The sequence below is a fragment of the Ranitomeya imitator genome, chromosome 7, assembly GCF_032444005.1.
Source record: "Ranitomeya imitator isolate aRanImi1 chromosome 7, aRanImi1.pri, whole genome shotgun sequence".
In the NCBI taxonomy this organism is placed as follows: Eukaryota; Metazoa; Chordata; class Amphibia; order Anura; family Dendrobatidae; genus Ranitomeya; species Ranitomeya imitator.
This window is the reverse complement of record NC_091288.1, coordinates 3,751,698-3,775,545: the sequence shown is the minus strand read 5'-3', so window position 1 is coordinate 3,775,545 and position 23,848 is coordinate 3,751,698. Positions and strand designations below refer to the sequence as shown.

The 23,848-nt window shown below is 63.6% G+C and overlaps 1 protein-coding gene across 1 annotated transcript in view; it reads right to left on the bottom strand.

Moving 5' to 3' along the window:
* CFAP221 (cilia and flagella associated protein 221) overlaps nt 1-23,848 on the bottom strand; it is a 204,972-nt gene that overhangs the window by 35,502 nt on the left and 145,622 nt on the right. The window contains exon 23 of the mRNA XM_069732565.1: nt 150-242. Coding sequence (XP_069588666.1) covers nt 150-242 — 93 coding nt within the window. The remainder of the gene's footprint in view (nt 1-149; nt 243-23,848) is intronic.

Here is a 23,848-nt window from a genome sequence, read left to right as displayed (position 1 = left end):
CTGCACTCACTATTCTGCTGGTGCAGTCACTGTGTACATTACATTACTGATCCTGAGTTATATCCTGTATTATACTCCAGAGCTGCACTCACTATTCTGCTGGTGCAGTCCCTGTGTACATGCATTACATTGCGTGGATTATTACTCACAGATTATGTGGAGTTCTGCTCTTAAGTGCAGTGAATTCAGCTCTCAGCATGTCCAGGGTCAGCAACACTTTTGATTCTGTGGTATCTCCATCTCTGACAATGAAAAACACAGGAGGTGACTGTAGCTGTGCTGGCGGTACGTGTGGCGCTGATATCCGGTACTAGTGAATAAGATCAGGATCGTTTATGGTCACTGAGAATAGGCAGGTGGGTATAGAAATGTGGTTTATAGGCCGGGTCCCGCAGGTCTGGGTGATGTATTGGCAGGCTGTAGTGCCGGGCCCCGCAGGTCTGGGTGATGTATTGGCAGGCTGTAGTGCCGGGTCCCGCAGGTCTGGGTGATGTATTGGCAGGCTGTAGTGCCGGGTCCCGCAGGTCTGGGTGATGTATTGGCAGGCTGTAGTTTCGGGCCCCGCAGGTCTGGGTGATGTATTGGCAGGCTGTAGTGCCGGGTCCCGCAGGTCTGGGTGATGTATTGGCAGGCTGTAGTGTCGGGTCCCGCAGGTCTGGGTGATGTATTGGCAGGCTGTAGTGCCGGGCCCCGCAGTTCTGGGTGATGTATTGGCAGGCTGTAGTGTCGGGCCCCGCAGGTCTGGGTGATGTCCTGGCAGGCTGTAGTGCCGGGCCCCGCAGGTCTGGGTGATGTCCTGGCAGGCTGTAGTGTCGGGTCCCGCAGGTCTGGGTGATGTATTGGCAAGCTGTAGTGCCGGGCCCCGCAGGTCTGGGTGATGTATTGGCAGGCTGTAGTGCCAGGCCCCGCAGGTCTGGGTGATGTATTGGCAGGCTGTAGTGCCGGGCCCCGCAGGTCTGGGTGATGTATTGGCAGGCTGTAGTGCCGGGCCCCGCAGGTCTGGGTGATGTATTGGCAGGCTGTAGTGCCGGGCCCCGCAGGTCTGGGTGATGTATTGGCAGGCTGTAGTGCCAGGCCCCGCAGGTCTGGGTGATGTATTGGCAGGCTGTAGTGCCAGGCCCCGCAGGTCTGGGTGATGTATTGGCAGGCTGTAGTGCCGGGCCCCGCAGGTCTGGGTGATGTATTGGCAGGCTGTAGTGCCGGGCCCCGCAGGTCTGGGTGATGTATTGGCAGGCTGTAGTGCCAGGCCCCGCAGGTCTGGGTGATGTATTGGCAGGCTGTAGTGCCAGGCCCCGCAGGTCTGGGTGATGTATTGGCAGGCTGTAGTGCCGGGCCCCGCAGGTCTGGGTGATGTATTGGCAGGCTGTAGTGCCGGGCCCCGCAGGTCTGGGTGATGTATTGGCAGGCTGTAGTGTCGGGCCCCGCAGGTCTGGGTGATGTATTGGCAGGCTGTAGTGCCGGGCCCCGCAGTTCTGGGTGATGTATTGGCAGGCTGTAGTGTCGGGCCCCGCAGGTCTGGGTGATGTATTGGCAAGCTGTAGTGTTGGGCCCCGCAGGTCTGGGTGATGTATTGGCAGGCTGTAGTGCCGGGCCCCGCAGGTCTGGGTGATGTATTGGCAGGCTGTAGTGCCGGGTCCCGCAGGTCTGGGTGATGTATTGGCAGGCTGTAGTGTCGGGCCCCGCAGGTCTGGGTGATGTATTGGCAGGCTGTAGTGTCGGGCCCCGCAGGTCTGGGTGATGTATTGGCAAGCTGTAGTGTTGGGCCCCGCAGGTCTGGGTGATGTATTGGCAGGCTGTAGTGCCGGGCCCCGCAGGTCTGGGTGATGTATTGGCAGGCTGTAGTGCCGGGCCCCGCAGGTCTGGGTGATGTATTGGCAGGCTGTAGTGTCGGGCCCCGCAGTTCGGGGTGATGTCCTGGCAGGCTGTAGTGTCGGGCCCCGCAGTTCTGGGTGATGTATTGGCAGGCTGTAGTTTCGGGCCCCGCAGGTCTGGGTGATGTATTGGCAGGCTGTAGTGTTGGGCCCCGCAGGTCTGGGTGATGTATTGGCAGGCTGTAGTGTTGGGCCCCGCAGGTCTGGGTGATGTATTGGCAGGCTGTAGTGTCGGGCCCTGCAGTTCTGAGTGATGTCCTGGCAGGCTGTAGTGTTGGGCCCCGCAGTTCTGGGTGATGTATTGGCAGGCTGTAGTGTCTGGTCCCGCAGGTCTGGGTGATGTCCTGGCAGGCTGTAGTGTCGGGCCCCGTAGGTCTGGGTGATGTATTGGCAGGCTGTAGTGTCTGGTCCCGCAGGTCTGGGTGATGTCCTGGCAGGCTGTAGTGTCGGGCCCCGCAGGTCTGGGTGATGTCCTGGCAGGCTGTAGTGCCGGGCCCCGCAGGTCTGGGTGATGTATTGGCAGGCTGTAGTGTCGGGCCCCGCAGGTCTGGGTGATGACCTGGCAGGCTGTAGTTTCGGGCCCCGCAGGTCTGGGTGATGTATTGGCAGGCTGTAGTGTCGGGCCCCGCAGGTCTGGGTGATGTATTGGCAGGCTGTAGTGCCGGGCCCCGCAGGTCTGGGTGATGTCCTGGCAGGCTGTAGTGCCGGGCCCCGCAGGTCTGGGTGATGTATTGGCAGGCTGTAGTGTTGGGCCCCGCAGCTCTGGGTGATGCCCTGGCAGGCTGTAGTGTCGGGCCCCGCAGCTCTGGGTGATGCCCTGGCAGGCTGTAGTGTCAGCCCCCGCAGGTCTGGGTGATGTATTGGCAGGCTGTAGTGCCGGGCCCCGCAGCTCTGGGTGATGTCCTGGCAGGCTGTAGTGTCGGGCACTGCAGTTCTGGGTGATGTCCTGGCAGGCTGTAATGTCGGGCCCCACAGGTCTGGGTGATGTATTGGCAGGCTGTAGTGCCGGGCCCCTCAGCTCTGGGTGATGTCCTGGCAGGCTGTAGTGTCGGGCCCCGCAGGTCTGGGTGATGTCCTGGCAGGCTGTAGTGTCTGGCCCCACAGGTCTGGGTGATGTCCTGGCAGGCTGTAGTGCCGGGCCCTGCAGTTCTGGGTGATGTCCTGGCAGGCTGTAGTGTCGGGCCCCGCAGTTCTGGGTGATGTCCTGGCAGGCTGTAGTGTCGGGCCCCGCAGCTCTGGGTGATGTCCTGGCAGGCTGTAGTGTCGGGCCCCACAGGTCTGGGTGATGTATTGGCAGGCTGTAGTGTCGGGCCCCGCAGTTCTGGGTGATGTCCTGGCAAGCTGTAGTGCCGGGCCCCGCAGGTCTGGGTGATGTATTGGCAGGCTGTAGTGTCGGGCCCGCAGGTCTGGGTGATGTCCTGGCAGGCTGTAGTGCCGGGCCCCGCAGGTCTGGGTGATGTATTGGCAGGCTGTAGTGTCGGGCCCCGCAGGTCTGGGTGATGTATTGGCAGGCTGTAGTGTCGGGCCCCGCAGGTCTGGGTGATGTCCTGGCAGAATGTAGTGTCGGGCCCCGCAGGTCTGGGTGATGTCCTGGCAGAATGTAGTGTCGGGCACTGCAGTTCTGGGTGATGTCCTGGCAGGCTGTAGTGTCGGGCACTGCAGTTCTGGGTGATGTCCTGGCAGGCTGTAGTGTCGGGCCCCACAGGTCTGGGTGATGTATTGGCAGGCTGTAGTGTCTGGCCCCGCAGTTCTGGGTGATGTCCTGGCAGGCTGTAGTGCCGGGCCCCTCAGCTCTGGGTGATGTCCTGGCAGGCTGTAGTGTCGGGCCCCGCAGTTCTGGGTGATGTCCTGGCAGGCTGTAGTGCCGGGCCCCGCAGGTCTGGGTGATGTATTGGCAGGCTGTAGTGTCGGGCCCCGCAGTTCTGGGTGATGTCCTGGCAGAATGTAGTGTCGGGCCCCGCAGCTCTGGGTGATGTCCTGGCAGGCTGTAGTGTTGGGCCCCGCAGCTCTGGGTGATGCCCTGGCAGGCTGTAGTGTCGGGCCCCGCAGGTCTGGGTGATGTCCTGGCAGGCTGTAGTGTTGGGCCCCGCAGGTCTGGGTGATGTATTGGCAGGCTGTAGTGCCGGGCCCCGAAGTTCTGGGTGATGTATTGGCAGGCTGTAGTGTCGGGCCCCGCAGCTCTGGGTGATGCCCTGGCAGGCTGTAGTGTCAGCCCCCGCAGGTCTGGGTGATGTATTGGCAGGCTGTAGTGCCGGGCCCCGCAGCTCTGGGTGATGTCCTGGCAGGCTGTAGTGTCGGGCACTGCAGTTCTGGGTGATGTCCTGGCAGGCTGTAATGTCGGGCCCCACAGGTCTGGGTGATGTATTGGCAGGCTGTAGTGCCGGGCCCCTCAGCTCTGGGTGATGTCCTGGCAGGCTGTAGTGTCGGGCCCCGCAGGTCTGGGTGATGTCCTGGCAGGCTGTAGTGTCTGGCCCCACAGGTCTGGGTGATGTCCTGGCAGGCTGTAGTGCCGGGCCCTGCAGTTCTGGGTGATGTCCTGGCAGGCTGTAGTGTCGGGCCCCGCAGTTCTGGGTGATGTCCTGGCAGGCTGTAGTGTCGGGCCCCGCAGCTCTGAGTGATGTCCTGGCAGGCTGTAGTGTCGGGCCCCACAGGTCTGGGTGATGTATTGGCAGGCTGTAGTGTCGGGCCCCGCAGTTCTGGGTGATGTCCTGGCAGGCTGTAGTGCCGGGCCCCGCAGGTCTGGGTGATGTATTGGCAGGCTGTAGTGTCGGGCCCGCAGGTCTGGGTGATGTCCTGGCAGGCTGTAGTGCCGGGCCCCGCAGGTCTGGATGATGTATTGGCAGGCTGTAGTGTCGGGCCCCGCAGGTCTGGGTGATGTATTGGCAGGCTGTAGTGTCGGGCCCCGCAGGTCTGGGTGATGTATTGGCAGGCTGTAGTGCCGGGCCCCGCAGGTCTGGGTGATGTCCTGGCAGAATGTAGTGTCGGGCCCCGCAGGTCTGGGTGATGTCCTGGCAGAATGTAGTGTCGGGCACTGCAGTTCTGGGTGATGTCCTGGCAGGCTGTAGTGTCGGGCACTGCAGTTCTGGGTGATGTCCTGGCAGGCTGTAGTGTCGGGCCCCACAGGTCTGGGTGATGTATTGGCCGGCTGTAGTGTCTGGCCCCGCAGTTCTGGGTGATGTCCTGGCAGGCTGTAGTGCCGGGCCCCTCAGCTCTGGGTGATGTCCTGGCAGGCTGTAGTGTCGGGCCCCGCAGTTCTGGGTGATGTCCTGGCAGGCTGTAGTGCCGGGCCCCGCAGGTCTGGGTGATGTATTGGCAGGCTGTAGTGTCGGGCCCCGCAGTTCTGGGTGATGTCCTGGCAGAATGTAGTGTCGGGCCCCGCAGCTCTGGGTGATGTCCTGGCAGGCTGTAGTGTCGGGCCCCGCAGCTCTGGGTGATGTCCTGGCAGGCTGTAGTGTCGGGCCCTGCAGTTCTGGGTGATGTCCTGGCAGGCTGTAGTGTCGGGCCCCGCAGTTCTGGGTGATGTCCTGGCAGGCTGTAGTGTCGGGCCCCGCAGTTCTGGGTGATGTCCTGGCAGGCTGTAATGACGGGCCCCGCAGTTCTGGGTGATGTCCTGGCAGGCTGTAGTGTCGGGCCCCGCAGTTCTGGGTGATGTCCTGGCAGGCTGTAGTGTCGGGCCCTGCAGTTCTGGGTGATGTCCTGGCAGGCTGTAGTGTCGGGCCCCGCAGTTCTGGGTGATGTCCTGGCAGGCTGTAGTGTCGGGCCCCGCAGCTCTGGGTGATGTCCTGGCAGGCTGTAGTGTCGGGCCTCGCAGTTCTGGGTGATGTCCTGGCAGGCTGTAGTGTCGGGCCCCGCAGTTCTGGGTGATGTCCTGGCAGGCTGTAGTGTCGGGCCCCGCAGTTCTGGGTGATGTCCTGGCAGGCTGTAGTGTCGGGCCCTGCAGTTCTGGGTGATGTCCTGGCAGGCTGTAGTGTCGGGCCCCGCAGTTCTGGGTGATGTCCTGGCAGGCTGTAATGACGGGCCCCGCAGTTCTGGGTGATGTCCTGGCAGGCTGTAGTGTCGGGCCCCGCAGTTCTGGGTGATGTCCTGGCAGGCTGTAGTGTCAGGCCCCGCAGTTCTGGGTGATGTCCTGGCAGGCTGTAGTGTCGGGCCCCGCAGTTCTGGGTGATGTCCTGGCAGGCTGTAGTGTCGGGCCCCGCAGGTCTGGGTGATGTATTGGCAAGCTGTAGTGTTGGGCCCCGCAGGTCTGGGTGATGTATTGGCAGGCTGTAGTGCCGGGCCCCGCAGGTCTGGGTGATGTATTGGCAGGCTGTAGTGCCGGGCCCCGCAGGTCTGGGTGATGTATTGGCAGGCTGTAGTGTCGGGCCCCGCAGGTCTGGGTGATGTATTGGCAGGCTGTAGTGCCGGGCCCCGCAGGTCTGGGTGATGTCCTGGCAGGCTGTAGTGCCGGGCCCCGCAGGTCTGGGTGATGTATTGGCAGGCTGTAGTGTTGGGCCCTGCAGCTCTGGGTGATGCCCTGGCAGGCTGTAGTGTCAGCCACCGCAGGTCTGGGTGATGTATTGGCAGGCTGTAGTGCCGGGCCCCGCAGCTCTGGGTGATGTCCTGGCAGGCTGTAGTGTCGGGCCCCGCAGTTCTGGGTGATGTCCTGGCAGGCTGTAGTGTCAGGCCCCGCAGTTCTGGGTGATGTCCTGGCAGGCTGTAGTGTCGGGCCCCGCAGTTCTGGGTGATGTCCTGGCAGGCTGTAGTGCCGGGCCCCGCAGGTCTGGGTGATGTATTGGCAAGCTGTAGTGTTGGGCCCCGCAGGTCTGGGTGATGTATTGGCAGGCTGTAGTGCCGGGCCCCGCAGGTCTGGGTGATGTATTGGCAGGCTGTAGTGCCGGGCCCCGCAGGTCTGGGTGATGTATTGGCAGGCTGTAGTGTCGGGTCCCGCAGGTCTGGGTGATGTATTGGCAGGCTGTAGTGCCGGGCCCCGCAGGTCTGGGTGATGTCCTGGCAGGCTGTAGTGCCGGGCCCCGCAGGTCTGGGTGATGTATTGGCAGGCTGTAGTGTTGGGCCCTGCAGCTCTGGGTGATGCCCTGGCAGGCTGTAGTGTCAGCCACCGCAGGTCTGGGTGATGTATTGGCAGGCTGTAGTGCCGGGCCCCGCAGCTCTGGGTGATGTCCTGGCAGGCTGTAGTGTCGGGCACTGCAGTTCTGGGTGATGTCCTGGCAGGCTGTAATGTCGGGCCCCACAGGTCTGGGTGATGTATTGGCAGGCTGTAGTGCCGGGCCCCTCAGCTCTGGGTGATGTCCTGGCAGGCTGTAGTGTCGGGCCCCGCAGGTCTGGGTGATGTCCTGGCAGGCTGTAGTGTCGGGCCCCACAGGTCTGGGTGATGTATTGGCAGGCTGTAGTGTCGGGCCCCGCAGTTCTGGGTGATGTCCTGGCAGGCTGTAGTGCCGGGCCCCGCAGGTCTGGGTGATGTATTGGCAGGCTGTAGTGTCGGGCCCGCAGGTCTGGGTGATGTCCTGGCAGGCTGTAGTGCCGGGCCCCGCAGGTCTGGGTGATGTATTGGCAGGCTGTAGTGTCGGGCCCCGCAGGTCTGGGTGATGTATTGGCAGGCTGTAGTGTCGGGCCCCGCAGGTCTGGGTGATGTCCTGGCAGAATGTAGTGTCGGGCCCCGCAGGTCTGGGTGATGTCCTGGCAGAATGTAGTGTCGGGCACTGCAGTTCTGGGTGATGTCCTGGCAGGCTGTAGTGTCGGGCACTGCAGTTCTGGGTGATGTCCTGGCAGGCTGTAGTGTCGGGCCCCACAGGTCTGGGTGATGTATTGGCAGGCTGTAGTGTCTGGCCCCGCAGTTCTGGGTGATGTCCTGGCAGGCTGAAGTGCCGGGCCCCTCAGCTCTGGGTGATGTCCTGGCAGGCTGTAGTGTCGGGCCCCGCAGTTCTGGGTGATGTCCTGGCAGGCTGTAGTGCCGGGCCCCGCAGGTCTGGGTGATGTATTGGCAGGCTGTAGTGTCGGGCCCTGCAGTTCTGGGTGATGTCCTGGCAGAATGTAGTGTCGGGCCCTGCAGCTCTGGGTGATGTCCTGGCAGGCTGTAGTGTCGGGCCCCGCAGCTCTGGGTGATGTCCTGGCAGGCTGTAGTGTCGGGCCCTGCAGTTCTGGGTGATGTCCTGGCAGGCTGTAGTGTCGGGCCCCGCAGTTCTGGGTGATGTCCTGGCAGGCTGTAGTGTCGGGCCCCGCAGTTCTGGGTGATGTCCTGGCAGGCTGTAATGACGGGCCCCGCAGTTCTGGGTGATGTCCTGGCAGGCTGTAGTGTCGGGCCCCGCAGTTCTGGGTGATGTCCTGGCAGGCTGTAGTGTCGGGCCCTGCAGTTCTGGGTGATGTCCTGGCAGGCTGTAATGTCGGGCCCCGCAGTTCTGGGTGATGTCCTGGCAGGCTGTAGTGTCGGGCCCCGCAGCTCTGGGTGATGTCCTGGCAGGCTGTAGTGTCGGGCCTCGCAGTTCTGGGTGATGTCCTGGCAGGCTGTAGTGTCGGGCCCCGCAGTTCTGGGTGATGTCCTGGCAGGCTGTAGTGTCGGGCCCTGCAGTTCTGGGTGATGTCCTGGCAGGCTGTAGTGTCGGGCCCTGCAGTTCTGGGTGACGTCCTGGCAGGCTGTAATGACGGGCCCCGCAGTTCTGGGTGATGTCCTGGCAGGCTGTAGTGTCGGGCCCCGCAGTTCTGGGTGATGTCCTGGCAGGCTGTAGTGTCAGGCCCCGCAGTTCTGGGTGATGTCCTGGCAGGCTGTAGTGTCGGGCCCCGCAGTTCTGGGTGATGTCCTGGCAGGCTGTAGTGTCGGGCCCCGCAGGTCTGGGTGATGTATTGGCAAGCTGTAGTGTTGGGCCCCGCAGGTCTGGGTGATGTATTGGCAGGCTGTAGTGCCGGGCCCCGCAGGTCTGGGTGATGTATTGGCAGGCTGTAGTGCCGGGCCCCGCAGGTCTGGGTGATGTATTGGCAGGCTGTAGTGTCGGGCCCCGCAGGTCTGGGTGATGTATTGGCAGGCTGTAGTGCCGGGCCCCGCAGTTCTGGGTGATGTATTGGCAGGCTGTAGTGTCTGGTCCCGCAGGTCTGGGTGATGTCCTGGCAGGCTGTAGTGCCGGGCCCCGCAGGTCTGGGTGATGTCCTGGCAGGCTGTAGTGTCGGGTCCCACAGGTCTGGGTGATGTATTGGCAGGCTGTAGTGTTGGGCCCCGCAGGTCTGGGTGATGTATTGGCAGGCTGTAGTGTCGGGCCCCGCAGGTCTGGGTGATGACCTGGCAGGCTGTAGTGTCGGGCCCCGCAGGTCTGGGTGATGTATTGGCAGGCTGTAGTGTCGGGCCCCGCAGGTCTGGGTGATGTATTGGCAGGCTGTAGTGTCGGGCCCCGCAGGTCTGGGTGATGTATTGGCAGGCTGTAGTGTCGGGCCCCACAGGTCTGGGTGATGTCCTGGCAGGCTGTAGTGTCGGGCCCTGCAGTTCTGGGTGATGTCCTGGCAGGCTGTAGTGTTGGGCACCGCAGTTCTGGGTGATGTATTGGCAGGCTGTAGTGTCGGGCCCCGCAGGTCTGGGTGATGTCCTGGCAGGCTGTAGTGCCGGGCCCCGCAGGTCTGGGTGATGTATTGGCAGGCTGTAATTTCGGGCCCCGCAGGTCTGGGTGATGACCTGGCAGGCTGTAGTTTCGGGCCCCGCAGGTCTGGGTGATGTATTGGCAGGCTGTAGTGTCGGGCCCCGCAGGTCTGGGTGATGTATTGGCAGGCTGTAGTGCCGGGCCCCGCAGGTCTGGGTGATGTCCTGGCAGGCTGTAGTGCCGGGCCCCGCAGGTCTGGGTGATGTATTGGCAGGCTGTAGTGTTGGGCCCCGCAGCTCTGGGTGATGCCCTGGCAGGCTGTAATGTCGGGCCCCACAGGTCTGGGTGATGTATTGGCAGGCTGTAGTGCCGGGCCCCTCAGCTCTGGGTGATGTCCTGGCAGGCTGTAGTGTCGGGCCCCGCAGGTCTGGGTGATGTCCTGGCAGGCTGTAGTGTCTGGCCCCACAGGTCTGGGTGATGTCCTGGCAGGCTGTAGTGTCGGGCCCCGCAGCTCTGGGTGATGTCCTGGCAGGCTGTAGTGTCGGGCCCCACAGGTCTGGGTGATGTATTGGCAGGCTGTAGTGTCGGGCCCCGCAGTTCTGGGTGATGTCCTGGCAGGCTGTAGTGCCGGGCCCCGCAGGTCTGGGTGATGTATTGGCAGGCTGTAGTGTCGGGCCTGCAGGTCTGGGTGATGTCCTGGCAGGCTGTAGTGCCGGGCCCCGCAGGTCTGGGTGATGTATTGGCAGGCTGTAGTGTCGGGCCCCGCAGGTCTAGGTGATGTATTGGCAGGCTGTAGTGTCGGGCCCCGCAGGTCTGGGTGATGTCCTGGCAGAATGTAGTGTCGGGCCCCGCAGGTCTGGGTGATGTCCTGGCAGAATGTAGTGTCGGGCCCCGCAGTTCTGGGTGGTGTCCTGGCAGGCTGTAGTGTCGGGCCCCGCAGTTCTGGGTGATGTCCTGGCAGGCTGTAGTGTCGGGCACTGCAGTTCTGGGTGATGTCCTGGCAGGCTGTAGTGTCGGGCCCCACAGGTCTGGGTGATGTATTGGCAGGCTGTAGTGTCTGGCCCCGCAGTTCTGGGTGATGTCCTGGCAGGCTGTAGTGCCGGGCCCCGCAGGTCTGGGTGATGTATTGGCAGGCTGTAGTGTCGGGCCCTGCAGTTCTGGGTGATGTATTGGCAGGCTGTAGTGTCGGGCCCCGCAGGTCTGGGTGATGTCCTGGCAGAATGTAGTGTCGGGCACTGCAGTTCTGGGTGATGTCCTGGCAGGCTGTAGTGTCGGGCACTGCAGTTCTGGGTGATGTCCTGGCAGGCTGTAGTGTCTGGCCCCGCAGTTCTGGGTGATGTCCTGGCAGGCTATAGTGCCGGGCCCCTCAGCTCTGGGTGATGTCCTGGCAGGCTGTAGTGCCGGGCCCCGCAGGTCTGGGTGATGTATTGGCAGGCTGTAGTGTCGGGCCCTGCAGTTCTGGGTGATGTCCTGGCAGAATGTAGTGTCGGGCCCTGCAGCTCTGGGTGATGTCCTGGCAGGCTGTAGTGTCGGGCCCCGCAGCTCTGGGTGATGTCCTGGCAGGCTGTAGTGTCGGGCCCCGCAGTTCTGGGTGATGTCCTGGCAGGCTGTAGTGTCGGGCCCCGCAGTTCTGGGTGATGACCTGGCAGGCTGTAGTGTCGGGCCCCGCAGGTCTGGGTGATGTATTGGCAGGCTGTAGTGTCGGGCCCGCAGGTCTGGGTGATGTCCTGGCAGGCTGTAGTGCCGGGCCCCGCAGGTCTGGGTGATGTATTGGCAGGCTGTAGTGTCGGGCCCAGCAGTTCTGGGTGATGTCCTGGCAGGCTGTAGTGTCGGGCCCCACAGGTCTGGGTGATGTCCTGGCAGAATGTAGTGTCGGGCCCTGCAGTTCTGGGTGATGTCCTGGCAGGCTGTAGTGCCGGGCCCCGCAGGTCTGGGTGATGTATTGGCAGGCTGTAGTGTCGGGCCCGCAGGTCTGGGTGATGTCCTGGCAGGCTGTAGTGCCGGGCCCCGCAGGTCTGGGTGATGTATTGGCAGGCTGTAGTGTCGGGCCCCGCAGTTCTGGGTGATGACCTGGCAGGCTGTAGTGTCGGGCCCCGCAGGTCTGGGTGATGTATTGGCAGGCTGTAGTGTCGGGCCCCGCAGTTCTGGGTGATGTCCTGGCAGGCTGTAGTGCCGGGCCCCGCAGGTCTGGGTGATGTATTGGCAGGCTGTAGTGTCGGGCCCGCAGGTCTGGGTGATGTCCTGGCAGGCTGTAGTGCCGGGCCCCGCAGGTCTGGGTGATGTATTGGCAGGCTGTAGTGTCGGGCCCTGCAGTTCTGGGTGATGTCCTGGCAGGCTGTAGTGTCGGGCCCCGCAGGTCTGGGTGATGTCCTGGCAGAATGTAGTGTCGGGCACTGCAGTTCTGGGTGATGTCCTGGCAGGCTGTAGTGTCGGGCCCTGCAGTTCTGGGTGATGTCCTGGCAGGCTGTAGTGTCGGGCCCCACAGGTCTGGGTGATGTATTGGCAGGCTGTAGTGTCGGGCCCCGCAGGTCTGGGTGATGTCCTGGCAGAATGTAGTGTCGGGCACTGCAGTTCTGGGTGATGTCCTGGCAGGCTGTAGTGTCGGGCACTGCAGTTCTGGGTGATGTCCTGGCAGGCTGTAGTGTCGGGCCCCACAGGTCTGGGTGATGTATTGGCAGGCTGTAGTGTCTGGCCCCGCAGTTCTGGGTGATGTCCTGGCAGGCTGTAGTGCCGGGCCCCTCAGCTCTGGGTGATGTCCTGGCAGGCTGTAGTGTCGGGCCCCGCAGTTCTGGGTGATGTCCTGGCAGGCTGTAGTGCCGGGCCCCGCAGGTCTGGGTGATGTATTGGCAGGCTGTAGTGTCGGGCCCCGCAGTTCTGGGTGATGTCCTGGCAGAATGTAGTGTCGGGCCCCGCAGCTCTGGGTGATGTCCTGGCAGGCTGTAGTGTCGGGCCCCGCAGCTCTGGGTGATGTCCTGGCAGGCTGTAGTGTCGGGCCCCGCAGTTCTGGGTGATGTCCTGGCAGGCTGTAGTGTCGGGCCCCGCAGTTCTGGGTGATGTCCTGGCAGGCTGTAGTGTCGGGCCCCGCAGTTCTGGGTGATGTCCTGGCAGGCTGTAGTGTCGGGCCCCGCAGTTCTGGGTGATGTCCTGGCAGGCTGTAGTGTCGGGCCCCGCAGTTCTGGGTGATGTCCTGGCAGGCTGTAGTGTCGGGCCCCGCAGCTCTGGGTGATGTCCTGGCAGGCTGTAGTGTCGGGCCCCGCAGTTCTGGGTGATGTCCTGGCAGGCTGTAGTGTCGGGCCCCGCAGTTCTGGGTGATGTCCTGGCAGGCTGTAGTGTCGGGCCCCGCAGTTCTGGGTGATGTCCTGGCAGGCTGTAGTGTCGGGCCCCGCAGTTCTGGGTGATGTCCTGGCAGGCTGTAGTGTCGGGCCCCGCAGTTCTGGGTGATGTCCTGGCAGGCTGTAATGACGGGCCCCGCAGTTCTGGGTGATGTCCTGGCAGGCTGTAGTGTCGGGCCCCGCAGTTCTGGGTGATGTCCTGGCAGGCTGTAGTGTCGGGCCCCGCAGCTCTGGGTGATGTCCTGGCAGGCTGTAGTGTCGGGCCCCGCAGCTCTGGGTGATGTCCTGGCAGGCTGTAGTGTCGGGCCCCGCAGTTCTGGGTGATGTCCTGGCAGGCTGTAGTGTCGGGCCCCGCAGTTCTGGGTGATGTCCTGGCAGGCTGTAGTGTCGGGCCCCGCAGTTCTGGGTGATGTCCTGGCAGGCTGTAGTGTCGGGCCCCGCAGTTCTGGGTGATGTCCTGGCAGGCTGTAATGACGGGCCCCGCAGTTCTGGGTGATGTCCTGGCAGGCTGTAGTGTCGGGCCCCGCAGTTCTGGGTGATGTCCTGGCAGGCTGTAGTGTCGGGCCCCGCAGTTCTGGGTGATGTCCTGGCAGGCTGTAGTGTCGGGCCCCGCAGTTCTGGGTGATGTCCTGGCAGGCTGTAGTGTCGGGCCCCGCAGTTCTGGGTGATGTCCTGGCAGGCTGTAGTGTCGGGCCCCGCAGTTCTGGGTGATGTCCTGGCAGGCTGTAATGACGGGCCCCGCAGTTCTGGGTGATGTCCTGGCAGGCTGTAGTGTCGGGCCCCGCAGTTCTGGGTGATGTCCTGGCAGGCTGTAGTGTCGGGCCCCGCAGCTCTGGGTGATGTCCTGGCAGGCTGTAGTGTCGGGCCCCGCAGTTCTGGGTGATGTCCTGGCAGGCTGTAGTGTCGGGCCCCGCAGTTCTGGGTGATGTCCTGGCAGGCTGTAGTGTCGGGCCCCGCAGTTCTGGGTGATGTCCTGGCAGGCTGTAGTGTCGGGCCCCGCAGTTCTGGGTGATGTCCTGGCAGGCTGTAGTGTCGGGCCCCGCAGTTCTGGGTGATGTCCTGGCAGGCTGTAATGACGGGCCCCGCAGTTCTGGGTGATGTCCTGGCAGGCTGTAGTGTCGGGCCCCGCAGTTCTGGGTGATGTCCTGGCAGGCTGTAGTGTCGGGCCCCGCAGTTCTGGGTGATGTCCTGGCAGGCTGTAGTGTCGGGCCCCGCAGTTCTGGGTGATGTCCTGGCAGGCTGTAGTGTCGGGCCCCGCAGTTCTGGGTGATGTCCTGGCAGGCTGTAGTGTCGGGCCCCGCAGTTCTGGGTGATGTCCTGGCAGGCTGTAGTGTCGGGCCCCGCAGCTCTGGGTGATGTCCTGGCAGGCTGTAGTGTCGGGCCCCGCAGCTCTGGGTGATGTCCTGGCAGGCTGTAGTGTCGGGCCCCGCAGTTCTGGGTGATGTCCTGGCAGAATGTAGTGTCGGGCCCCGCAGTTCTGGGTGATGTCCTGGCAGGCTGTAATGACGGGCCCCGCAGTTCTGGGTGATGTCCTGGCAGGCTGTAGTGTCGGGCCCCGCAGTTCTGGGTGATGTCCTGGCAGGCTGTAGTGTCGGGCCCCGCAGCTCTGGGTGATGTCCTGGCAGGCTGTAGTGTCGGGCCCCGCAGTTCTGGGTGATGTCCTGGCAGGCTGTAGTGTCGGGCCCTGCAGTTCTGGGTGATGTATTGGCAGGCTGTAGTGTCGGGCCCCGCAGTTCTGGGTGATGTCCTGGCAGACTGTAGTGTCGGGCCCCACAGGTCTGGGTGATGTCCTGGCAGGCTGTAGTGCCGGGCCCCGCAGTTCTGAGTGATGTCCTGGCAGGCTGTAGTGTCGGGCCCCGCAGTTCTGGGTGATGTCCTGGCAGGCTGTAGTGTCGGGTCCCGCAGGTCTGGGTGATGACCTGGCAGGCTGTAATGACGGGCCCCGCAGTTCTGGGTGATGTCCTGGCAGACTGTAGTGTCGGGCCCCGCAGGTCTGGGTGATGTCCTGGCAGGCTGTAGTGCCGGGCCCCGCAGTTCTGGGTGATGTCCTGGCAGGCTGTAATGACGGGCCCCGCAGTTCTGGGTGATGTCCTGGCAGGCTGTAGTGCCGGGCCCCGCAGTTCTGGGTGATGTCCTGGCAGGCTGTAATGACGGGCCCCGCAGTTCTGGGTGATGTCCTGGCAGACTGTAGTGTCGGGCCCCGCAGTTCTGGGTGATGTCCTGGCAGACTGTAGTGTCGGGCCCCGCAGTTCTGGGTGATGTCCTGGCAGGCTGTAGTGCCGGGCCCCGCAGTTCTGGGTGATGTCCTGGCAGGCTGTAATGACGGGCCCCGCAGTTCTGGGTGATGTCCTGGCAGGCTGTAGTGTCGGGCCCCGCAGTTCTGGGTGATGTCCTGGCAGGCTGTAGTGTCGGGCCCCGCAGCTCTGGGTGATGTCCTGGCAGGCTGTAGTGTCGGGCCCCGCAGTTCTGGGTGATGTCCTGGCAGGCTGTAGTGTCGGGCCCCGCAGTTCTGGGTGATGTCCTGGCAGGCTGTAGTGTCGGGCCCCGCAGTTCTGGGTGATGTCCTGGCAGGCTGTAGTGTCGGGCCCCGCAGTTCTGGGTGATGTCCTGGCAGGCTGTAGTGTCGGGCCCCGCAGCTCTGGGTGATGTCCTGGCAGGCTGTAGTGTCGGGCCCCGCAGCTCTGGGTGATGTCCTGGCAGGCTGTAGTGTCGGGCCCCGCAGCTCTGGGTGATGTCCTGGCAGGCTGTAGTGTCGGGCCCTGCAGTTCTGGGTGATGTCCTGGCAGAATGTAGTGTCGGGCCCCGCAGTTCTGGGTGATGTCCTGGCAGACTGTAGTGTCGGGCCCCACAGGTCTGGGTGATGTCCTGGCAGGCTGTAGTGCCGGGCCCCGCAGTTCTGAGTGATGTTCTGGCAGGCTGTAGTGTCGGGCCCCGCAGTTCTGGGTGATGACCTGGCAGGCTGTAATGACGGGCCCCGCAGTTCTGGGTGATGTCCTGGCAGAGTGTAGTGTCGGGCCCCGCAGGTCTGGGTGATGTCCTGGCAGGCTGTAGTGCCGGGCCCCGCAGTTCTGGGTGATGTCCTGGCAGGCTGTAATGACGGGCCCCGCAGTTCTGGGTGATGTCCTGGCAGGCTGTAGTGCCGGGCCCCGCAGTTCTGGGTGATGTCCTGGCAGGCTGTAATGACGGGCCCCGCAGTTCTGGGTGATGTCCTGGCAGACTGTAGTGTCGGGCCCCACAGGTCTGGGTGATGTCCTGGCAGGCTGTAGTGTCGGGCCCCGCAGTTCTGAGTGATGTCCTGGCAGGCTGTAGTGCCGGGCCCCGCAGTTCTGGGTGATGTATTGGCAGGCTGTAGTGTCGGGCCCCGCAGGTCTGGGTGATGTATTGGCAGGCTGTAGTGCCGGGCCCCGCAGTTCTGGGTGATGTATTGGCAGGCTGTAGTGCCGGGCCCCGCAGTTCTGGGTGATGTATTGGCAGGCTGTAGTGTCGGGCCCCGCAGGTCTGGGTGATGTCCTGGCAGGCTGTAGTGCCGGGCCCCGCAGGTCTGGGTGATGTCCTGGCAGAATGTAGTGTCGGGCACTGCAGTTCTGGGTGATGTCCTGGCAGGCTGTAGTGTCGGGCCCTGCAGTTCTGGGTGATGTCCTGGCAGGCTGTAGTGTCGGGCCCCACAGGTCTGGGTGATGTATTGGCAGGCTGTAGTGTCGGGCCCCGCAGGTCTGGGTGATGTCCTGGCAGAATGTAGTGTCGGGCACTGCAGTTCTGGGTGATGTCCTGGCAGGCTGTAGTGTCGGGCACTGCAGTTCTGGGTGATGTCCTGGCAGGCTGTAGTGTCGGGCCCCACAGGTCTGGGTGATGTATTGGCAGGCTGTAGTGTCTGGCCCCGCAGTTCTGGGTGATGTCCTGGCAGGCTGTAGTGTCGGGCCCCACAGGTCTGGGTGATGTATTGGCAGGCTGTAGTGTCGGGCCCCGCAGTTCTGGGTGATGTCCTGGCAGGCTGTAGTGTCGGGCCCCGCAGGTCTGGGTGATGTCCTGGCAGGCTGTAATGACGGGCCCCGCAGTTCTGGGTGATGTCCTGGCAGGCTGTAGTGTCGGGCCCCGCAGTTCTGGGTGATGTCCTGGCAGGCTGTAGTGTCGGGCCCCGCAGTTCTGGGTGATGTCCTGGCAGGCTGTAGTGTCGGGCCCCGCAGTTCTGGGTGATGTCCTGGCAGGCTGTAGTGTCGGGCCCCGCAGTTCTGGGTGATGTCCTGGCAGGCTGTAGTGTCGGGCCCCGCAGTTCTGGGTGATGTCCTGGCAGGCTGTAATGACGGGCCCCGCAGTTCTGGGTGATGTCCTGGCAGGCTGTAGTGTCGGGCCCCGCAGCTCTGGGTGATGTCCTGGCAGGCTGTAGTGTCGGGCCCCGCAGCTCTGGGTGATGTCCTGGCAGGCTGTAGTGTCGGGCCCCGCAGCTCTGGGTGATGTCCTGGCAGGCTGTAGTGTCGGGCCCCGCAGTTCTGGGTGATGTCCTGGCAGAATGTAGTGTCGGGCCCCGCAGTTCTGGGTGATGTCCTGGCAGGCTGTAATGACGGGCCCCGCAGTTCTGGGTGATGTCCTGGCAGGCTGTAGTGTCGGGCCCCGCAGTTCTGGGTGATGTCCTGGCAGGCTGTAGTGTCGGGCCCCGCAGCTCTGGGTGATGTCCTGGCAGGCTGTAGTGTCGGGCCCCGCAGTTCTGGGTGATGTCCTGGCAGGCTGTAGTGTCGGGCCCTGCAGTTCTGGGTGATGTATTGGCAGGCTGTAGTGTCGGGCCCCGCAGTTCTGGGTGATGTCCTGGCAGACTGTAGTGTCGGGCCCCACAGGTCTGGGTGATGTCCTGGCAGGCTGTAGTGCCGGGCCCCGCAGTTCTGAGTGATGTCCTGGCAGGCTGTAGTGTCGGGCCCCGCAGTTCTGGGTGATGTCCTGGCAGGCTGTAGTGTCGGGTCCCGCAGGTCTGGGTGATGACCTGGCAGGCTGTAATGACGGGCCCCGCAGTTCTGGGTGATGTCCTGGCAGACTGTAGTGTCGGGCCCCGCAGGTCTGGGTGATGTCCTGGCAGGCTGTAGTGCCGGGCCCCGCAGTTCTGGGTGATGTCCTGGCAGGCTGTAATGACGGGCCCCGCAGTTCTGGGTGATGTCCTGGCAGGCTGTAGTGCCGGGCCCCGCAGTTCTGGGTGATGTCCTGGCAGGCTGTAATGACGGGCCCCGCAGTTCTGGGTGATGTCCTGGCAGACTGTAGTGTCGGGCCCCGCAGTTCTGGGTGATGTCCTGGCAGACTGTAGTGTCGGGCCCCGCAGTTCTGGGTGATGTCCTGGCAGGCTGTAGTGCCGGGCCCCGCAGTTCTGGGTGATGTCCTGGCAGGCTGTAATGACGGGCCCCGCAGTTCTGGGTGATGTCCTGGCAGGCTGTAGTGTCGGGCCCCGCAGTTCTGGGTGATGTCCTGGCAGGCTGTAATGACGGGCCCCGCAGGTCTGGGTGATGTCCTGGCAGGCTGTAGTGTCGGGCCCCGCAGTTCTGGGTGATGTCCTGGCAGGCTGTAGTGTCGGGCCCCGCAGTTCTGGGTGATGTCCTGGCAGACTGTAGTGTCGGGCCCCGCAGTTCTGGGTGATGTCCTGGCAGGCTGTAGTGCCGGGCCCCGCAGTTCTGGGTGATGTCCTGGCAGGCTGTAATGACGGGCCCCGCAGTTCTGGGTGATGTCCTGGCAGGCTGTAGTGTCGGGCCCCGCAGTTCTGGGTGATGTCCTGGCAGGCTGTAATGACGGGCCCCGCAGGTCTGGGTGATGTCCTGGCAGGCTGTAGTGTCGGGCCCCGCAGTTCTGGGTGATGTCCTGGCAGGCTGTAGTGTCGGGCCCCGCAGTTCTGGGTGATGTCCTGGCAGGATGTAGTGTCGGGCCCCGCAGTTCTGGGTGATGTCCTGGCAGGCTGTAGTGTCGGGCCCCGCAGTTCTGGGTGATGTCCTGGCAGGCTGTAGTGTCGGGCCCCGCAGCTCTGGGTGATGTCCTGGCAGGCTGTAGTGTCGGGCCCCGCAGCTCTGGGTGATGTCCTGGCAGGCTGTAGTGTCGGGCCCTGCAGTTCTGGGTGATGTCCTGGCAGAATGTAGTGTCGGGCCCCGCAGTTCTGGGTGATGTCCTGGCAGACTGTAGTGTCGGGCCCCACAGGTCTGGGTGATGTCCTGGCAGGCTGTAGTGCCGGGCCCCGCAGTTCTGAGTGATGTTCTGGCAGGCTGTAGTGTCGGGCCCCGCAGTTCTGGGTGATGACCTGGCAGGCTGTAATGACGGGCCCCGCAGTTCTGGGTGATGTCCTGGCAGAGTGTAGTGTCGGGCCCCGCAGGTCTGGGTGATGTCCTGGCAGGCTGTAGTGCCGGGCCCCGCAGTTCTGGGTGATGTCCTGGCAGGCTGTAATGACGGGCCCCGCAGTTCTGGGTGATGTCCTGGCAGGCTGTAGTGCCGGGCCCCGCAGTTCTGGGTGATGTCCTGGCAGGCTGTAATGACGGGCCCCGCAGTTCTGGGTGATGTCCTGGCAGACTGTAGTGTCGGGCCCCACAGGTCTGGGTGATGTCCTGGCAGGCTGTAGTGTCGGGCCCCGCAGTTCTGAGTGATGTCCTGGCAGGCTGTAGTGCCGGGCCCCGCAGTTCTGGGTGATGTATTGGCAGGCTGTAGTGTCGGGCCCCGCAGGTCTGGGTGATGTATTGGCAGGCTGTAGTGCCGGGCCCCGCAGTTCTGGGTGATGTATTGGCAGGCTGTAGTGCCGGGCCCCGCAGTTCTGGGTGATGTATTGGCAGGCTGTAGTGTCGGGCCCCGCAGGTCTGGGTGATGTCCTGGCAGGCTGTAGTGCCGGGCCCCGCAGGTCTGGGTGATGTATTGGCAGGCTGTAGTGTCGGGCCCCGCAGCTCTGGGTGATGTCCTGGCAGGCTGTAGTGTCGGGCCCCGCAGTTCTGGGTGATGTCCTGGCAGGCTGTAGTGTCGGGCCCCGCAGGTCTGGGTGATGTCCTGGCAGGCTGTAGTGTCGGGCCCTGTAGTTCTGGGTGATGTCCTGGCAGGCTGTAGTGTCGGGCCCCACAGGTCTGGGTGATGTCCTGGCAGGCTGTAGTGTCGGCCCCGCAGTTCTGGGTGATGTCCTGGCAGGCTGTAGTGTCGGGCCCCGCAGTTCTGGGTGATGTCCTGGCAGGCTGTAGTGCCGGGCCCCGCAGCTCTGGGTGATGTCCTGGCAGGCTGTAGTGTCGGGCCCCGCAGTTCTGGGTGATGTCCTGGCAGGCTGTAGTGTTGGGCCCCGCAGGTCTGGGTGATGTCCTGGCAGGCTGTAGTGTCGGGCCCCGCAGTTCTGGGTGATGTCCTGGCAGGCTGTAGTGTCGGGCCCTGCATTTCTGGGTGATGTCCTGGCAGGCTGTAGTGTCGGGCCCCACAGGTCTGGGTGATGTCCTGGCAGGCTGTAGTGTTGGGCCCCGCAGGTCTGGGTGATGCCGAGTAGTGTCAGGCCCTGGCTGTGACTTCTATCTGGGGCCCCGCAGTGAGGGAACTGCCATCTCGGATTCGGGGTCTCGCACACCTCGCTGCTTGTTTGCAGCCAGTGGACACTCGCTCTCTCCCATGAAAACATTAATGAAGCTTCCAGTAATTTCTTGTAATTAATGCAACCATTACCGGATGTCTGGCCCCTACACATTACAGCCAGAAGGGCCCCTGCAGTGAGGGATCTGTCAGGACAGCCCCACGCTCTGTGAAGTGCCAGCCCTGCTTTTGGTGCAGTGTCAGCCCAGTGTTCGGGGAGGTCAGCCCCACATTCTGTGTAGTGCTTACCCCGTCTTTGGAGAGGTCAGCCCCGCTGTTGGTGCAGTGGCAACCGGGTGTTCGGGGAGGTCAGCCCTGCAGTCGGTGCAGTGTCAGTCCAGTGTTCGGTGAGGTCAGCCCTGCAGTCGGTGCAGTGTCAGCTCCACGTTCTGTGAAGTGCCAGCCCCGTGTTTGGTGAGGTCAGCCTCGCTGTTGGTGCAGTGTCAACCCGTTGTTTGGTGAGGTCAGCCCCGCAGTCAGTGCAGTGTCAGCCCCACGTTCCGTGTAGTGCCAGCCCCGCAATCGGTGCAGTGTCAGCCCAGTGTTCAGTGAAGTTAGCCCCGCCGTCGGTGCAGTGTCAGCCCCACGTTCTGTGTTGTGAGAGCCCCGTGCTCGTTGACGTCAACCCCGCAGTCGGTGCAGTGTCAGCCCTGTGTTCGGAGACGTCAGCCCCACATTTGGTGCAGTGTCACCCTCACGTTCTGTGTAGTGCCAGCCCCGTGTTCGGTGAGGTCAGACCTGCGGTTGGTGCAGTGTCAGCCCCATGTTCGGTGAGGTCAGCCCAGTGGTTGGCACAGTGTCAGCCTCACGTTCTGTGTAGTGCCAGCCCCGTATTCGGTTAGGTCAGACCTGCGGTTGGTGCAGTGTCAGCCCGCTGTTCGGTGAGGTCAGCTCCGCGGAAGGTGCAGTGTCAGCCCCGTGTTCGGTGAGGTCAGCCCCACGTTCTGTGTAGTGTCAGCCCGGTGTTCAGTAAGGTCAGCTCCGCGGTCGGTGCAGTGTCAGCCCGATGTTTGGTGAGGTCAGCCCCACAGTCGGTGCAGTATCAGCCCGGTGTTCAGTGAGGTCAGCTCCGTGGTCGGTGCAGTATCAGCCCCGTGTTCGGTGAGGTCAGCTCCGCGGTCGGTGCAGTGTCAGCCCGATGTTTGGTGAGGTCAGCCCCACAGTCGGTGCAGTGTCAGCCCGGTGTTCAGTGAGATCAGCTCCGCGGTCGGTAGAGTGTCAGCCCGCTGTTCGGTGAGGTCAGCTCCGCGGTCGGTGCAGTGTCAGCCCGATGTTTGGTGAGGTCAGCTCCGCGGTCGGTGCAGTGTCAGCCCGGTGTTCGGTGAGGTCAGCTTTGCGGTCGGTGCAGTGTCAGCCCGATGTTCGGTGAGGTCAGCCCCACAGTCGGTGCAGTGTCAGCCCGGTGTTCAGTGAGGTCAGCCCCACAGTCGGTGCAGTGTCAGCCCGGTGTTCAGTGAGGTCAGCTACGCGGTCGGTGCAGTGTCAGCCCGATGTTTGGTGAGGTCAGCTCCGCGGTCGGTGCAGTGTCAGCCCGGTGTTCAGTGAGGTCAGCTCCGCGGTCGGTGCAGTGTCAGCCCCGTGTTCGGTGAGGTCAGACCTGCGGTTGGTGCAGTGTCAGCCCCGTGTTCGGTGAGGTCAGCCCCACAGTCGGTGCAGTGTCAGCCCGGTGTTCAGTGAGGTCAGCCCCACAGTCGGTGCAGTGTCAGCCCGGTGTTCAGTGAGGTGAGCCCGATGTTTGGTGAGATCAGCTCCACGGTCGGTGCAGTGTCAGCCCGCTGTTCGGTGAGGTCAGCTCCGCGGTCGGTGCAGTGTCAGCCCGGTGTTTGGTGAGGTCAGCTCCGCGGTCGGTGCAGTGTCAGCCCGATGTTCGGTGAGGTCAGCTCCGCGGTCGGTGCAGTGTCAGCCCGGTGTTTGGTGAGGTCAGCTCCGCGGTCGGTGCAGTGTCAGCCCGATGTTCGGTGAGGTCAGCTCCGCGGTCGGTGCAGTGTCAGCCCGGTGTTCAGTGAGGTCAGCTCCGTGGTCGGTGCAGTGTCAGCCCGCTGTTCGGTGAGGTCAGCTCCGCGGTCGGTGCAGTATCAGCCCGATGTTCGGTGAGGCCAGCTCCGCGGTCGGTGCAGTGTCAGCCCGGTGTTTGGTGAGGTCAGCTCCGCGGTCGGTGCAGTGTCAGCCCGATGTTCGGTGAGGTCAGCTCCGCGGTCGGTGCAGTGTCAGCCCGGTGTTCAGTGAGGTCAGCTCCGTGGTCGGTGCAGTGTCAGCCCGCTGTTCGGTGAGGTCAGCTCCGCGGTCGGTGCAGTATCAGCCCGATGTTTGGTGAGGTCAGCTCCGCGGTCGGTGCAGTGTCAGCCCGCTGTTCAGTGAGGTCAGCTCCGTGGTCGGTGCAGTGTCAGCCCCGTGTTCGGTGAGGTCAGCCCCACAGTCGGTGCAGTGTCAACCTGGTGTTCAGTGAGGTCAGCTCCGCGGTCGGTGCAGTGTCAGCCCCGTGTTCGGTGAGGTCAGCCCCACAGTCGGTGCAGTGTCAACCCGGTGTTCAGTGAGGTCAGCTCCGTGGTCGGTGCAGTGTCAGCCCGCTGTTCGGTGAGGTCAGCTCCGCGGTCGGTGCAGTATCAGCCCGATGTTTGGTGAGGTCAGCTCCGCGGTCGGTGCAGTGTCAGCCCGCTGTTCAGTGAGGTCAGCTCCGCGGTCGGTGCAGTGTCAGCCCCGTGTTCGGTGAGGTCAGCCCCACAGTCGGTGCAGTGTCAACCCGGTGTTCAGTGAGGTCAGCTCCGCGGTCGGTGCAGTATCAGCCCGATGTTCGGTGAGGTCAGCTCCGCGGTCGGTGCAGTGTCAGCCCGCTGTTCGGTGAGGTCAGCTCCGCGGTCGGTGCAGTGTCAGCCCCGTGTTTGGTGAGATCAGCTCCGCGGTCGGTGCAGTGTTAGCCCGCTGTTCGGTGAGGTCAGCTCCGCGGTCGGTGCAGTGTCAGCCCGATGTTTGGTGAGATCAGCTCCGCGGTCGGTGCAGTGTTAGCCCGCTGTTCGGTGAGGTCAGCTCCGCGGTCGGTGCAGTGTCAGCCCGGTGTTTGGTGAGTTCAGCTCCGCGGTCGGTGCAGTGTCAGCCCGGTGTTCAGTGAGGTCAGCTCCGCGGTCGGTGCAGTGTCAGCCCGATGTTCGGTGAGGTCAGCTCCGCGGTCGGTGCAGTGTCAGCCCGATGTTTGGTGAGGTCAGCTCCGCGGTCGGTGCAGTGTCAGCCCGATGTTCGGTGAGGTCAGCTCCGCGGTCGGTGCAGTGTCAGCCCGATGTTCGGTGAGGTCAGCTCCGCGGTCAGTGCAGTGTCAGCCCGATGTTCGGTGAGGTCAGCTCTGCGGTTGGTGCAATGTCAGCCCGGCGTTCGGTGAGGTCAGCTCCGTGGTCGGTGCAGTGTCAGCCCGGTGTTCGGTGAGGTCAGCTCTGCGGTTGGTGCAATGTCAGCCCGGCGTTCGGTGAGGTCAGCTCCGCAGTCGGTGCAGTGTCAGCCTCACGTTCTGTGAGGTTAGCCCCGTGTTCGGTACAGTGTCAGCCTTGAA